This window comes from Phyllobates terribilis, unplaced genomic scaffold (genome assembly GCF_046119375.1).
Source record: "Phyllobates terribilis strain yellow unplaced genomic scaffold, ASM4611937v1 Scaffold_2__4_contigs__length_985480577, whole genome shotgun sequence".
In the NCBI taxonomy this organism is placed as follows: domain Eukaryota; kingdom Metazoa; phylum Chordata; class Amphibia; order Anura; family Dendrobatidae; genus Phyllobates; species Phyllobates terribilis.
Window position 1 is genome coordinate 974191378 of NW_027362762.1, and position 12690 is coordinate 974204067.

At 59.1% G+C, this 12690-nt stretch overlaps 1 protein-coding gene across 1 annotated transcript in view; it reads left to right on the forward strand.

The window, feature by feature from the left end:
• The window catches only part of GDAP2 (ganglioside induced differentiation associated protein 2), a 41853-nt gene that overhangs the window by 291 nt on the left and 28872 nt on the right, over positions 1-12690 (forward strand). Inside the window, exons 2-8 of the mRNA XM_073668736.1 lie at positions 3645-3864; positions 4104-4243; positions 6210-6363; positions 9430-9518; positions 9707-9783; positions 11668-11827; positions 12104-12257. Coding sequence (XP_073524837.1) covers positions 3689-3864; positions 4104-4243; positions 6210-6363; positions 9430-9518; positions 9707-9783; positions 11668-11827; positions 12104-12257 — 950 coding nt within the window. The 5' untranslated portion in view covers positions 3645-3688. The remainder of the gene's footprint in view (positions 1-3644; positions 3865-4103; positions 4244-6209; positions 6364-9429; positions 9519-9706; positions 9784-11667; positions 11828-12103; positions 12258-12690) is intronic.

A 12690-nucleotide genomic window follows, 5' to 3' on the forward strand; every position in this document is an offset into this window, starting at 1 on the left:
CCATGTAATCTGTGCCCCCCTCCCTCCCTCAGTACTGACCCGGAGACCCCGTGTAATCTGTGCCCCTTAACGCTGGCCCGGAGACCGCGTGTAATGTGTACCTTCCCCTCCCCCCCCCCAGTACTGACCCGGAGACCCCGTGTAATCTGCGCCCCCGAACGCTGGCCCGGAGACCCCATGTAATCTATGCCCCCCTCCCTCCCTCAGTACTGACCCGGAGACCGCGTGTAATGTGTACCTTCCCCTCCCCCCCCAGTACTGACCCGGAGACCCCATGTAATCTGTGCCCCCCTCCCTCCCTCAGTACTGACCCGGAGACCCCGTGTAATCTGTGCCCCTTAACGCTGGCCCGGAGACCGCGTGTAATGTGTACCTTCCCCTCCCCCCCCCCCCAGTACTGACCCGGAGACCCCGTGTAATCTGCGCCCCCGAACGCTGGCCCGGAGACCCCATGTAATCTGTACCTCCCCCCCCCGCAGTGCTGACCCGGAGACCCTGTATAATCTGTACTCCACCCTCCCCAGTACTGACCCGGAGACCCCGTGTAATCTGTGGCCCCGAACGCTGGCCCGGAGACCCCGTGTAATCTGTATCCCCCCGCAGTGCTGACCCGGAGACCCCGTGTAATCTGTACCCTACCCCCCCAGTACTGACCCGGAGACCCCGTGTAATCTGTGCCCCCCTCCCTCCCCCAGTACTGCCCTGGAGACCCTGTGTAATCTGTACCTCCCCCCTCCCTCCGCAGTGTTGACCCGGAGACCCTCTGTAATCTGTGCCCCCCCCGAGCTCTGACCCAGAGGCCCCGTGTAATCTGTGCCCCCGAACGCTGACCCGGAGACCCCGTCTAATCTGTGCCCCCCCAGTACTGACCCAGAGACCCCGTGTAATCTGTGCCCCCGAACGCTGGCCCGGAGACCCCGTGCAATCTGTACCTTTTCCCCCTCGCAGTGCTGACCCGGAGACCCCGTGTAATCTGTGCCCCCCCTCCCTCCCCCAGTACTGACCTGGGACCCCGTGTAATCTGTGCCCCCGAACGCTGGACCGGAGACCCTGTGTAATCTGTCGTCCCGTCCCCCCCCCCCCCTCCCAGTACTGACCCGGAGACCCCGTGTAATCTGTGCCCCCCCTCCCTCCCCCAGTACGGACTCGGAGACCCTGTGTAATCTGTACCCTCCCCACCCCCTCCTAGTACTGACTCGGAGACCCTGTGTAATCTGTGCCCCCCTCCCTTCCCCAGTACTGACCCAGAGACCCTGTGTAATCTGTGCCCCCCTCCCCCAGTACTGACCCGGAGACCCTGTGTAATCTGTGCCCCCTGTTATATACTCTCCTTCGCACTGACATTGCAGCACCAAGAAGAATAAATGATGGATGGTGGAGACATCACTGATCTGCAAATGGAGATATGAAAACAACCTGATGACATGCTCCTGATTCTCCAGTCCGGGGTCTGAGCCGCGTGCAGAAATCCCGGCACCTCCGGCCTCCGCTGCTGTCACTGAGGTCATGTCCAGAGACACTGCCGGCAGCTCCTGTGTAATCACTGACCAATGACGTCCCCGATGTGCTGGATGGAGACAAGTCCAGAGACGCTGCCGGCAACTCCTGTGTAATCACCGACCAATGACGTCCCTGATGTGCTGGATGGAGACAAGTCCGGAGACGCTGCCGGCAACTCCTGTGTAATCACCGACCAATGACGTCCCCGATGTGCTGGATGGAGACAAGTCCAGAGACGCTGCCGGCAACTCCTGTGTAATCACCGACCAATGACGTCCCTGATGTGCTGGATGGAGACAAGTCCGGAGACGCTGCCGGCAACTCCTGTGTAATCACCGACCAATGACGTCCCCGATGTGCTGGATGGAGACAAGTCCAGAGACGCTGCCGGCAACTCCTGTGTAATCACCGACCAATGACGTCCCTGATGTGCTGGATGGAGACAAGTCCGGAGACTCTGCCGGAAGCTCCTGTGTAATCACTGACTGATGACGTCCCCGATGTGCTGGATGGAGACAAGTCCAGAGACGCTGCCGGCAACTCCTGTGTAATCACCGACCAATGACGTCCCCGATGTGCTCCAGCGAGGCTCCTCACTGAAGAGGACGGACCTCCAGATTCCATCTTCACTCAGCGGCAGAACCTTCCTCAGACGACCATTAATGACGGCAGCTGAGGCCGGAGGTGCCGGGATTTCTGCACGAGGCTCAGATCCCGGACACCATGTACAGATCAGTGATGTCTCCGTCATTCACCACTTCTGCTTCTTGGTGCTGTAATGTCAGTGCTGTGTATACACTCGCCATGCTGACCCTATATATATTTATATTGGACATAAGTCTTCACACCCCTGTAAAATCTCAGGTTTTCGTAATGTAGAAGAATAATTTCCGACCTTTTTCCCCTTTAATGTCGCCATAATCTGTACAGAATCCACCGTGACACACTCAAATCATTCCATGTGGAGAAACAAAAATAAAATGACGTGATGCGGTTGCATAAGTCTGCACACCCTTACACTAATACATTTGTTGCAGTCTCCTGTGAATTTCTGTCCGTGTTCAGTCTTTTTGGGTCTGGGTCTCTCGGTACGTCTAGAATTGTGATCTTTGCCCGCTCCTCCTGGAAGCAGCTCCACATCTGTCATATTGTGGGGGCATCTCCTCTGTACAGCGCCTTCTTCTGGGCACTAAAGATTGTCCCTTGGGTTCAGGCTCGGCCATTCCAGATCTTCTGTCTCGTTCTTTTGTTGATTTGGAGGTCACTCAGGGTCTTTGTCGCTGAAAGGTGAAATTCCTCCTCATCTTCAGCTTTTTAGCAGAGGCCTGAAGGGTCTGATGTGTAATTTTCTGATTTTGTTCTGTCCAAAAACCAGCCCCAGAGCACATTGCTACCCCCACCATGCCTCACTGTTGGGATGGGGATCTTCTGGTGATGCGCAGTGTTGGATTTGTACCCTTTGTTTCCCCCTTGGTCTCATCAGACAGAACACCTTTCTGCTGGCCGACGTGATGGAGGTTTTGGTAACACATATTCAGGTTTGGGTGTTTTTCTTTGAAAATGCTTCCGTCTTCCCCACAGGCCGGAGATATAACGAATACAGGAGATTGTGGTCACATGCAGGACACAACCTGGACTGGCTAGAAATCCCTGCAGCTCCTCTAATGTTGCTCTCGGCCTCCAGTGATGATTTTTTCTTTTTGTCTTTTCACCAATGTTTGTTGGACGTCCAGTTTTCGGTAATGTCACAGTTATGCCACATTGCAGCCTCTCCATGATGACGTCTTCAGTGTCCATGGTAGATCTGGTGCCTGGGAAATGTTTCGGTCTCTTCTCCTGTCTGATAACTTTCCACACTGAGATCCTTTGCTGTGTTGTCAGCTGTTTATGTCAAGAAAATCCTGAGAGCAGCGACACTTTTTCAGGGGTTAATCAGCATCTCTGTTAATGACGGCGGCCGAGCGCTGACTACTGTGTAACATGGGGGAATGTGATCGACTGATATCCCCAATTATAAGAGGGTGTGCACACTTATTCAACCACATTACTTTAGTTTTTTGTTTTTTATTTTTCCACCCAAATATAAAATCTCTCCCAATAGTGACCCCCTTATCATGCAGCCACTCACACTGATCCCTCTGTAGGTATAGCATTCTGGCTGGATGTGGGGTCTCCCCTCTTCTGCCCCATGGATCCTCTGGGTGCCCGCTCGTGTTTCGTGGATGCGGAGTCGTTACCCTGTTGGGCTGCTCCACTTGAGGGGGCTATTCCCGATTCGTCCTTGTGGTCGGAGGACATTGCGCGTCATGGCATCTTCTCCCCATTCCCGTGCAGAGAGGACATCAATCAGAAGGTGATACTGTGGTGAGTGAGCGCAATGCAAGCCAGTCCGGTATCTGCGCTGCCGCACCCTCCCCCCTCCCGCAGCATGAGTTCCTGCACACCGGGGGCACATTTAGGGGCTTCCATGATGGTAAATGATGGGATATTAGCAGGATGGGTGGGAATTTGACATCTGGGCCTCTCCGCTGTCTTGGGGGCAGTCAGCATGTTCCATGTATGATCTCTGCACCAATGTTTCACAAGTTCTTGTGTGTAACCAGGACAGGGGATGTGGCGTTACTGAACTGCACCGCGGTGGTCAACACCAGCAATGAGACCCTCACTGACAAGAACCCAGTGTCGGACAGTATCTACCGCTATGCGGGGCCGGAGCTGCAGGAGGAGATGCAGAAGCTGAAAGGTGTGAACTCCCTCCCCAATAATCCCCCGCGGTCTGTGTATCCTACAGATGGCGGAGTGCTCGGTATCATCCTGTTCTTCATTACGGGTCTCCATTAATGTCACTTCTTACTACTTCTTGTTCCTGTGCTCTCAACTAATCACTGTCCTCTTGTCTCCCCAGTCTCCATCCTTGGGCCCCCCCTCTCTCTCACCTCCCCGATCGCCGTCCTCGGCCCCCTCTCTCACCTCCCCGATCGCCGTACTCGTGTCTCTGGCGCTTTCTATCTCGGCCCCCTCTCTCACCTCCCCGATCGCCATCCTCTATCTCTCGCCTGCTCGCTATCTCGGCCCCCCCTCTCTCACCTCCCCGATCGCCATCCTCGATCTCTCGCCTGCTCGCTATCTCGGCCCCCTCTCTCTCACCTCCCCGATCGCCATCCTCGGTCTCTCGCCTGCTCGCTATCTCGGCCCCCTCTCTCTCACCTCCCCGATCGCCATCCTCGGTCTCTCGCCTGCTCGCTATCTCGGCCCCCTCTCTCTCACCTCCCCGATCGCCATCCCCGATCTCTCGCCTGCTCGCTATCTCGGCCCCTTCTCTCTCACCTCCCCGATCGCCATCCCCGATCTCTCGCCTGCTCGCTATGTTGGCCCCCTCTCTCTCACCTCCCCGATCGCCATCCTCGATCTCTCGCCTGCTCGCTATCTCGGCCCCCTCTCTCTCACCTCCCCGATCGCCATCCTCGATCTCTCGCCTGCTCGCTATGTCGGCCCCCTCTCTCTCACCTCCCCGATCGCCATCCCCGATCTCTCGCCTGCTCGCTATCTCGGCCCCCTCTCTCTCACCTCCCCGATCGCCATCCTCGGTCTCTCGCCTGCTCGCTATCTCGGCCCCCTCTCTCTCACCTCCCCGATCGCCATCCCCGATCTCTCGCCTGCTCGCTATCTCGGCCCCTTCTCTCTCACCTCCCCGATCGCCATCCCCGATCTCTCGCCTGCTCGCTATCTCGGCCCCTTCTCTCTCACCTCCCCGATCGCCATCCCCGATCTCTCGCCTGCTCGCTATGTCGGCCCCCTCTCTCTCACCTCCCCGATCGCCATCCTCGATCTCTCGCCTGCTCGCTATCTCGGCCCCCTCTCTCTCACCTCCCCGATCGCCATCCTCGATCTCTCGCCTGCTCGCTATCTCGGCCCCCTCTCTCACCTCCCCGATCGCCATCCTCGATCTCTCGCCTGCTTGCTATCTTGGCCCCCTCTCTCTCACCTTCCCGATCGCCATCCTCTAGCTCTCGCCTGCTCGCTATCTCGGCCCCCTCTCTCTCACCTTCCCGATCACCATCATCAGTCTCTCGCTTGCTCGCTATCTCGGCCCCCTCTCTCTCACCTCCCCGATCGCCATCCTCGATCTCTCGCCTGCTTGCTATCTCGGCCCCCTCTCTCTCACCTTCCCGATCGCCATCCTCGAGCTCTCGCCTGCTCGCTATCTCGGCCCCCTCTCTCTCACCTTCCCGATCACCATCATCAGTCTCTCGCTTGCTCATATCTCGGCCCCTCTCTCTCTCACCTGCCCGATCGCCGTCCTCGGCCCCCTCTCTCTCACCTCCCCGATCGCCGTCCTCGGCCCCCTCTCTCTCACCTCCCCGATCGCCGACCTCGGCCCCCTCTCTCTCACCTCCCCGATCGCCGTCCTCGGCCCCCTCTCTCTCACTTCCCCGATCGCCGTCCTCGGCCCCCTCTCTCTCACCTCCCCGATCGCTGTACTCGTGTCTCTGTTGCTCGCTCGCTATCTCGGCCCCCTCTCTCTCACCTCCCCGATCGCCGTCCTCGGCCCCCTCTCTCTCACCTCCCCGATCGCCGTACTCGTGTCTCTGTCGCTCGCTCGCTATCTCGGCCCCCTCTTTCACACCCTCCCTGATCGTTTTCACCTCTTGGTCTCTTCTCCTCTCAGCAGTCTCTCACTGGACTCTTGTCCTCGTGTTTCCCGGCAGGCTGCAGGACGGGAGAGGCTAAGCTCACCAAGGGGTTTAACCTGGCTGCCCGTTACATCATCCACACCGTCGGTCCTAAGTACAAGAGCAAGTACCGCACGGCGGCCGAGAGCTCCCTGTACAGCTGCTACCGCAACGTCCTCCAGCTCGCCAGGTAATGACGACGTCCATTGTTATTGTACTGCGCTCGCTGAATACTGAGGGGCTGCTGGGGAACGGGAGCTCATCTCCTCGCTATCTACTACCAGTATGGCGCACTGTCTGCAGGAACACTGCTGGTGTATGGGGCGCCTGCTGGTAACAGTGCATGGAAGAGCAGACGGCAGAGACCCCTCCGCCGGTGCTCGCTCCCCTCCGCCGGTGCTCGCTCCCCTCCGCCGGTGCTCGCTCCCCTCCGCCGCTGCTCACTCCCCTCCGCCGGTGCTCGCTCCCCTCCCCCGGTGCTCTCTCCCATCCTCGGTTACACTCCGCACTCATGAGGCTGATGACACACACGTGACCTGTGGTTACAGCCGCCTGTCACATCCTGAGTAATGGAGAACTTCATGTAATGTGAAGAGTGAGAGTCCCTGCTGCGGAGTACGTCCTGATGTGTCAGGTGTCATTACACTGTATTGTGTGTGTATATAATCACTCAGTCACTCACAGTATAAACACAGGAAAGAAATCCCCATAGATGTCCATAAATTATGTGTAATAATGAGAAATGACGCAGGGAAAAGTACTGAACACATGAAGAAAGAGAGGAGCAAAAAGCCCTGGAAAGTCCTGACACCGGCTGAGATCTATCAGTAATTAGGAAGTAATCCTGGCCTCTAAAAAAGTGTCTCATTACCAAGGTGCCACACAAGAAACATATCATGAAGGGTAACACCAGTGAGCTGCCTCAAGACCTTTGCAACCTTATTGTAAGACATCCTGATGACATTGGTTCCAGAAAAATTTCTAAACTACTGAAGGCTCCAGTGAGCGCTGTTGGGGCCATAATCCAGAAGTGGAAAGAACATAATTCTACCATAAACCGGCCACGACCAGGTGCTCCCCGCAAGATATCACCATAAACCGGCCACGACCAGGCGCTCCCCGCAAGATATCACCATAAACCGGCCACGACATGGTGCTCCCTGCAAGACATCACCATAAACCGGCCTCGACCAGGCGCTCCCTGCAAGACATCACCATAAACCGGCCACGACCAGGCGCTCCCCCCAAGATATCACCATAAACCGGCCACGACCAGGCGCTCCCTGCAAGACATCACCATAAACCGGCCACGACCAGGCGCTCCCCCCAAGATATCACCATAAACCGGCCACGACCTGGCGCTCCCTGCAAGATATCACCATAAACCGGCCACGACCAGGCGCTCCCTGCAAGATATCACCATAAACCGGCCACGACCAGGCGCTCCCTGCAAGATATCACCATAAACCGGCCACGACCAGGCGCTCCCTGCAAGATATCACCATAAACCGGCCACGACCAGGCGCTCCCCCCAAGATATCACCATAAACCGGCCACGACCAGGCGCTCCCCCCAAGATATCACCATAAACCGGCCACGACCAGGCGCTCCCTGCAAGACATCACCATAAACCGGCCACGACCAGGCGCTCCCCCCAAGATATCACCATAAACCGGCCACGACCTGGCGCTCCCTGCAAGACATCACCATAAACCGGCCACGACCAGGCGCTCCCCCCAAGATATCACCATAAACCGGCCACGACCAGGCGCTCCCCGCAAGATATCACCATAAACCGGCCACGACCAGGCGCTCCCCCCAAGATATCACCATAAACCGGCCACGACCTGGCGCTCCCCCCAAGATATCACCATAAACCGGCCACGACCAGGCGCTCCCCCCAAGATATCACCATAAACCGGCCACGACCAGGCGCTCCCCGCAAGATATCACCATAAACCGGCCACGACCAGGCGCTCCCCCCAAGATATCACCATAAACCGGCCACGACCTGGCGCTCCCTGCAAGACATCACCATAAACCGGCCACGACCAGGCGCTCCCCCCAAGATATCACCATAAACCGGCCACGACCAGGCGCTCCCCGCAAGATATCACCATAAACCGGCCACGACCAGGCGCTCCCTGCAAGACATCACCATAAACCGGCCACGACCAGGCGCTCCCCCCAAGATATCACCATAAACCGGCCACGACCTGGCGCTCCCTGCAAGATATCACCATAAACCGGCCACGACCAGGCGCTCCCTGCAAGATATCACCATAAACCGGCCACGACCAGGCGCTCCCCCCAAGATATCACCATAAACCGGCCACGACCAGGCGCTCCCTGCAAGATTTCACCATAAACCGGCCACGACCAGGCGCTCCCCCCAAGATATCACCATAAACCGGCCACGACCAGGTGCTCCCTGCAAGACATCACCATAAACCGGCCACGACCAGGCGCTCCCCCCAAGATATCACCATAAACCGGCCACGACCTGGCGCTCCCCGCAAGATTTCACCATAAACCGGCCATGACCTGGCGCTCCCCGCAAGATATCACCATAAACCGGCCACGACCAGGCGCTCCCCGCAAGATATCACCATAAACCGGCCACGACCAGGCGCTCCCCGCAAGATATCACCATAAACCGGCCACGACCAGGCGCTCCCTGCAAGATATCACCATAAACCGGCCACGACCAGGCGCTCCCCGCAAGATATCACCATAAACCGGCCACGACCAGGCGCTCCCCGCAAGATATCACCATAAACCGGCCACGACCAGGCGCTCCCTGCAAGATATCACCATAAACCGGCCACGACCAGGCGCTCCCCGCAAGATATCACCATAAACCGGCCACGACCAGGCGCTCCCCGCAAGATATCACCATAAACCGGCCACGACCAGGCGCTCCCCCCAAGATATCGCCATAAACCGGCCACGACCAGGTGCTCCCCGCAAGATATCACCATAAACCGGCCACGACCAGGTGCTCCCTGCAAGATTCCACCATAAACCGGCCACGACCAGGCGCTCCCTGCAAGATTCCACCATAAACCGGTCATAACCAGATGCTCCTCCAGATATGTTCATCCTCCGGAGCTGCACTCACACTTCTGCTCTGTGGCTGTTGATCTGTTTCTCCGGTGTTGTTGCTTTTGCCATTTTCTCCTCTGTGATTGTGCTGAGCTCCTGTCCCCAGCAGGGGGCGCTCTAGTCCAGGCTTTCATTCTCTGTCTCTCTGCAGGGAGCAGGCCGTGTCCTCTGTGGGGTTGGCTGTTATCAGCACTCAGAAGAGATGCTACCCTCTGGAAGACGCCACGCACATCGCCTTACGTGAGTCTGCTGCAGAGCGTTGCACCCTGGCTCCTGTGGCTGCAGAGAGTTGCACCCTGGCTCCTGTGGCTGCAGAGAGTTGCACCCTGGCTCCTGTGGCTGCAGAGCGTTGCACCGTAGAGTTCCTCCTCCCTCCTTATGTGCAGGCTCTGTGTCGTACATGTTGCTGACTGTCTCTTCTCCCTCAGGCACGGTGCGCCGCTTCCTGGAGTCTCACGGTTCAGCGCTGGATAAAGTGGTGTTTGCGGTGACGGAGCAGGAGGAGGTAAGAGATGTGATCTGCCCCCAACACAACGGCTCAGTGGCATGAAAGACTGACGTACGGAAGCAGCGTCGTGTGTGTATATACCTATATCTCTCCGGTGTGGAGAAAATGCTGCAGTCAGAAGCTTTAGACATAGAAGGGTTAATAGAGAAAAGAGAAATGTAAATCATCAGTATCTGGTGACCGCCCGTCACCTCCGTCGTCAGTATCTGGTGACCGCCCGTCACCTCCGTCGTCAGTACCTGGTGGCCGCCCGTCGCCAGTAGCTGGTGACCGCTCGTCGCCAGTAGCTGGTGACCGCTCGTCGCCAGTAGCTGGTGACCGCTCGTCGCCAGTAGCTGGTGACCGCCCGTCGCCAGTAGCTGGTGACCGCCCGTCGCCAGTAGCTGGTGACCGCCCGTCGCCAGTAGCTGGTGACCGCCCGTCGCCAGTAGCTGGTGACCGCCCGTCGCCAGTAGCTGGTGACCGCCCGTCGCCAGTAGCTGGTGACCGCCCGTCGCCAGTAGCTGGTGATCGCCAGTAGCTGGTGACCGCCCGTCGCCAGTAGCTGGTGACCGCCCGTCGCCAGTAGCTGGTGACCGCCCGTCGCCAGTAGCTGGTGACCGCCCGTCGCCAGTAGCTGGTGACCGCCCGTCGCCAGTAGCTGGTGACCGCCCGTCGCCAGTAGCTGGTGACCGCCCATCGCCTCTTTCGTCAGTAGCTGGTGACCGTCCGTCGCCAGTACCTGGTGACCGCCCGTCGCCTCCGTCGTCAGGATCTGGTGACCGCCCGTCGCCTCCGTCGTCAGGATCTGGTGGCCGCCCTTCGCCTCCGTCGTCAGGATCTGGTGGCCGCCCGTCTCCTCCGTCGTCAGGATCTGGTGGCCGCCCGTCGCCTCCGTCGTCAGGATCTGGTGGCCGCCCGTCGTCAGTACCTGGTGACCGCCCGTTGCCTCCGTCGTCAGGATCTGGTGACCGCCCGTCGTCAGGATCTGGTGACCGCCCGTCGCCTCCGTCGTCAGTACCTGGTGACCGCCCGTCGCCAGTACCTGGTGACCGCCCGTCGCCTCCGTCGCCAGTACCTGGTGACCTCCCGTCGCCTCCGTCGTCAGGATCTGGTGACCGCCCGTCGCCTCCGTCGTCAGTACCTGGTGACCACCCGTCGCCTCCGTCGCCAGTACCTGGTGACCTCCCGTCGCCTCCGTCTTCAGGATCTGGTGACCGCCCGTCGCCTCCGTCGTCAGGATCTGGTGACCGCCCGTCGTCAGTACCTGGTGGCCGCCCGTCGCCTCTGTCGTCAATACCTGGTGACCGCCCGTCGCCAGTACCTGGTGACCGCCCGTCGCCTCCGTCGTCAGGATCTGGTGACCGCCCGTCGCCTCCGTCGTCAGTACCTGGTGACCGCCCGTCGCCTCCGTCGTCAGTACCTGGTGACCGCCCGTCGCCTTCCCCACTTAACATTTTTGCTGCTTGATAACAGATTAACCCTTCGCCGTCTGCAGCCTCTGACTCCGCAGCGCTCCCCGCCTCCTGCACAGTGCTGTGTGCGCCGCTGCTGTGTGCGCCGCTGCTGTGTGCGCCGCTGCTGTGTGCGCCGCTGCTGTGTGCGCCGCTGCTGTGTGTGCGCCTCTGCTGTGTGTGCGCCGCTGCTGTGTGTGCGCCGCTGCTGTGTGTGCGCCGCTGCTGTGTGTGCGCCGCTGCTGTGTGTGCGCCGCTGCTGTGTGTGCGCCGCTGCTGTGTGTGCGCCGCTGCTGTGTGTGCGCCGCTGCTGTGTGTGCGCCGCTGCTGTGTGTGCCGATGCTGTGTGCGCCGCTGCTGTGTGCGCCGCTGCTGTGTGCGCCGCTGCTGTGTGCGCCGGTGCTGTGGCTCGGTGTGCACTCACGGTGGCGCTCTTCCTCTCTTCCAGGCCACGTACCGGCTCTTGCTGCCCCTCTACTTCCCGCGCTCCCCCCAGGAGGAGCAGGGCTCGCTGCCGCTGTTGCCCCTGGATATTGGCAATGCTGACGGGGAGCCGGTGGTTCCGGAGCGGCAGATCAGGATCTGTGAGAAGCCGGGAGCCCATGAAGGTGAGGGTCTGTCTGACAGGTGGGGGTCCTCGCTGCCTCCCAGATTGGGTCTCGGCCCCTCACCCGTCTTGGTGAAGCAGCGCCAACATCCATGTGGAGAGTTGCTGCCGGTGGCCTCTTCACCGGGGGGTCGGGGGCTGTAGGACCCTCGCTGTGCACTGTCCTGTATTTGCATTTGTATGTACCCAGCCTCCATATTGGCATTTTTGGAGGCAAAGACCCCCGGATGGGCACGTCTGGCTCTGGGGTCCCATCTTCTTTCCCTGTGTGTTGCAGAGGAGGAGGAGGAGGATGAGGGTCTGGGCCGCGATCTCTCCCTCATCGGCTCACACGCTTTTGCCCGCATGGAAGGTGACGTGGACAAGCAGCGACGCCTGGCACTGCAGGGGCAAATGTCGGGGGCCGCCCTGCAGAAGCAGCACCAGAGGAAGTGAGTGACTGCTGGGATCATCCTGACCACTAGATGGAGCTCCTCAGTCCTGGGGCGGACCCCTACTATCTCACATCTGTTATCAGCAGGAAGACCCCTGTAATCATGGCTCTCTACAGACTCCTTGCTGTCAGTGAATGAAGGCGTTCATAGCGTGATGCGTCTCACAGCTGAGGGTGACTGTAGCGTATCCTCGTGTCTGGTACAATGTGTCAGTGCAGGTAAATGATGTGGTCTGGTGTCCGGGCTGCAGCAGACCCTCAGCTGTGACAAGTAATCATAATGTGCCGCTCCTCCGCCCGGTGCTGACGTCACACAGGAGCTGACAATCCACATCCTGACGTATCGGAGCAGAGCTGCTGTTCCTCCCGTGTCATCCTGAAAACAATGTGTGACCTCTGTGTCGCCGTCGGGAGAGGGGGGGGGGGGGGAG